Source organism: Olea europaea, unplaced genomic scaffold (genome assembly GCF_002742605.1).
Source record: "Olea europaea var. sylvestris unplaced genomic scaffold, O_europaea_v1 scaffold4792, whole genome shotgun sequence".
In the NCBI taxonomy this organism is placed as follows: domain Eukaryota; kingdom Viridiplantae; phylum Streptophyta; class Magnoliopsida; order Lamiales; family Oleaceae; genus Olea; species Olea europaea.
The window spans coordinates 749-3,829 of NW_019263106.1; the positions used below are offsets into that span (position 1 = coordinate 749).

Below are 3,081 nucleotides of genomic sequence, written 5' to 3' on the forward strand. Positions count from 1 at the left end.
AGACCGTAGATAAAACAAGAATAAAGATTCAATACCCATGCTTAGATAATAGAAAAGAATATATTTCTAATAAGTTCTATGATTATTTGCGAGAAAATGGAATTTGAAGATAGTTGATGTGTCCAAATATGCCATAGTAGAATGAAGTACCTGAGAGAGAGAGAGAGAGAGAGAGAGAGAGAGAGAGAGAGAGAGAGGGAGTTGTTACCTTGTAGAAATATGTTGAAGCATGCTACATGCCAAGAATGTTCTAAGAAGGTTGTGGGTCGAATGCATGAAGATCGTAGCTTACGAAATTAACAGGTTACCACTCAAATGGTTGGTTCTATCCCATCCTTCAAAAAATTGAGGAGTCACCACAACATATTATACATATTATAACATTTAAATATAGTATAATAACATTCATTAAAAGGCCTACTAAATTAAGTGGCCCAAAATCAGTGGCGGATCCAGGAATTTTTGGCGCACGGGCTAAAATTTAAAAGTCAATATAATAAATTTATATATTATATTAAAGTCAAATTCATTTAATTTGAAGCTGTTCCCGACGAGGTTTTGAGACATAAAATTCATCTATCACAGAATCTATATCTATCTTTTGAGCAAGTTCTCGTTCGATGAAGAGTGTCATACAATCAGCAAGAAATTCATCTTCCATTTTGTTACGAAGATCCGTCTTCACATTTTTCATTGCTGAAAATGCTTGCTCAGTAGTCGCGGTCGAAACAGGTAAAGTCAGTACAAGACGAATAAGTCTAGTAACCATAACATAAATCTCCGATCTTCTACTCTCAGTTAACTGTGACATAACTCAACAAGTGTAGATACTTGAAACCGAGATTCAGTTTTCATATCTAGCTCATAGTGTCGCAACTCATATTCTTACGAATATCTTCCTTTGAAAAAATCTTCAGGATAGAATTTCTCAGCAAGTGTACAAATATCGTGACTGTTAAATGATGCAAATGAATCCCTAGGATCCAACGCTACACTAAGTGTGAGAAGTTCAACTGATGTATCATTAAATCTTATATTTAATTCCATCAATACGTAATCTATTGCTTCATTGAAAATATCAAAGTGATAATGATGCTTCATTGTAATTGGATCACGAGAACGGCAAGGACCAACCTTATATATACTTTCTAGATCGGGTATCTCAATATCATGTTTTGAGCAAAGCTTTTTCACTTCCTCAAGAAATTCTTCCCAATCATCATCTCTTAATTTGTGGAGGAGTTTTGTTGTAGTAGAAACGAATCTCATAGCAGTCAGAATGTCTTGAGATTTCCTTTGAAGGCTTGACAAAGAACATCGGTTATTCTAATGATGGTATGCATTAAATGCAAACTAAACACGAAATCAAAACTTTTCATATGTTTGTAAGTACCACGAACTTCACCTCGAGATTTTCCATTTGGACAATGAACACTAAGATTTTCAAACACTGCGCAAGTTGCATTATACATATCTATTAAGCTCTTTATAGAGTCATAATGAGAACTCCAACGAGTTGCTCCTGATCGTTGTAAATTACCTACTTGATTTGCTCCACTTCCAGACTCACGCTCCCCGATAGCTAACATTTGCTCAATTTCAATTCTTTGAGCAGATTGTAACTCCATAACACGCTTAGGGGAAGAAGTGATAATGTTGATAATATTGTCCAGATGAGAAAAGAACTCCCAAATAACATCAACTTCTTTAGCTGCATAAACCAATACCAACTGTAATCGATGAGCGAAACAGTGGACGTAATATGCATACGGACAATCTCTAAGAAATAATGCCTGAAGTCCATTCCAAGCGCCCCGCATATTACTAGCACCATCATATCCTTGGCCTCTCATTTTTGACACTTCAAGTTCATGTTGAGCAAGAACATTTACAATCTCATTTTTTAGACTTGATGATGTGGTGTCGCTGACACTTTTGATATCAAAGTAGCGTTCCGTCAAAATACCCTGACCATTCACAAACCTCAAAATAATAGTCATTTGTTCTCTCTTAGATGCATCTTGTGCTTCATCAACAAGAATACAAAAGTATCCATCCCCAACTTCTTCACGAATCATCCTTCTTACTCTATTCGCCATTATGTGTAAGATTTCTTTTTGAATATTCGGAGCAATGTATTGGGCATTTTTTGGAGCATTTTTCAACACAACTTTATCAATTTATGTATTTGTTTTTGCCAAAATTTTTATCATCTCAATAAAATTCCCACGATTTAATGAAGATGAAGATTCATCATGACCTCTAAAGGAACAACTTTGAAATGCTAGCCAACGTGCACTTCGAATTGAAGTCTTTAAACGTAGACGACGTTTCTCAACTTCTTCATTCGATATGGTATGTATCACTTTATCAATATGTTGAGACGGTTTCATTAAATCTTTAGCTCTTCTCTCACACATATTATGTTCCGATGATCACAAATGAGTAAGAAATACACATTTTTCTCCGTCATTAACCCTCTTCCACTAGTTATATCCAGAAGTTATCAATGCCGAACAATTGGACAGATTTCCATCATCCCGAAAAAGATAACAATAAAAGCAATATGCTCTATCTGTTGTAGCGGATTTCCATCATTCCGGAAAAGATAACAATAAAAGCAATATGCTCTATCTGTTGTAGGTGAATATTCTAACCAAGGAAACTGGTTGAACCATTTTGCCTGAAAGCGACGAGATTGATATTTTCCTTGTGTTCTAGGATACTCAACAAGTCTTGGTTGATAAGGCCCAGCCTTTAGATATGACACTCTAATTTCATCCCACAGATTAGAAGGAAATTCTAGTATTTGCTTTCTTTTTCCTGGTTCTCGTTCAATGCTAATATTTGAGGATGAATGATGTTCAACTTCCAATGGAAATGAAGGTAGATCTTCAGTTAGTCCATCAGAAGTTGTACTTTCAATAGATTGTCCAGCCCTTTGGAAGAATGAAAACAAGTTCTTATTCTTCTTGAGAGGAGGTTGACATTCCATTTTCAATTCTTACAATTGCAAAAAAAAGGTAAAAAAGAAAAAATTAATCATCAATGATATTATTCTAGCGACAATAAAAAAATAAT

General features: G+C 34.9%; 1 protein-coding gene across 1 annotated transcript; it reads right to left on the reverse strand.

Annotated features, from left to right (window-relative positions):
• Positions 1-1,274: 1,274 nt before the first annotated feature.
• On the reverse strand, positions 1,275-2,099 carry LOC111388265 (zinc finger MYM-type protein 1-like). Its single transcript, XM_023012951.1, has one exon. It carries the CDS (start codon positions 2,097-2,099, stop codon positions 1,275-1,277), a length of 825 nt encoding a protein of 274 aa, XP_022868719.1.
• Positions 2,100-3,081: the final 982 nt, after the last annotated feature.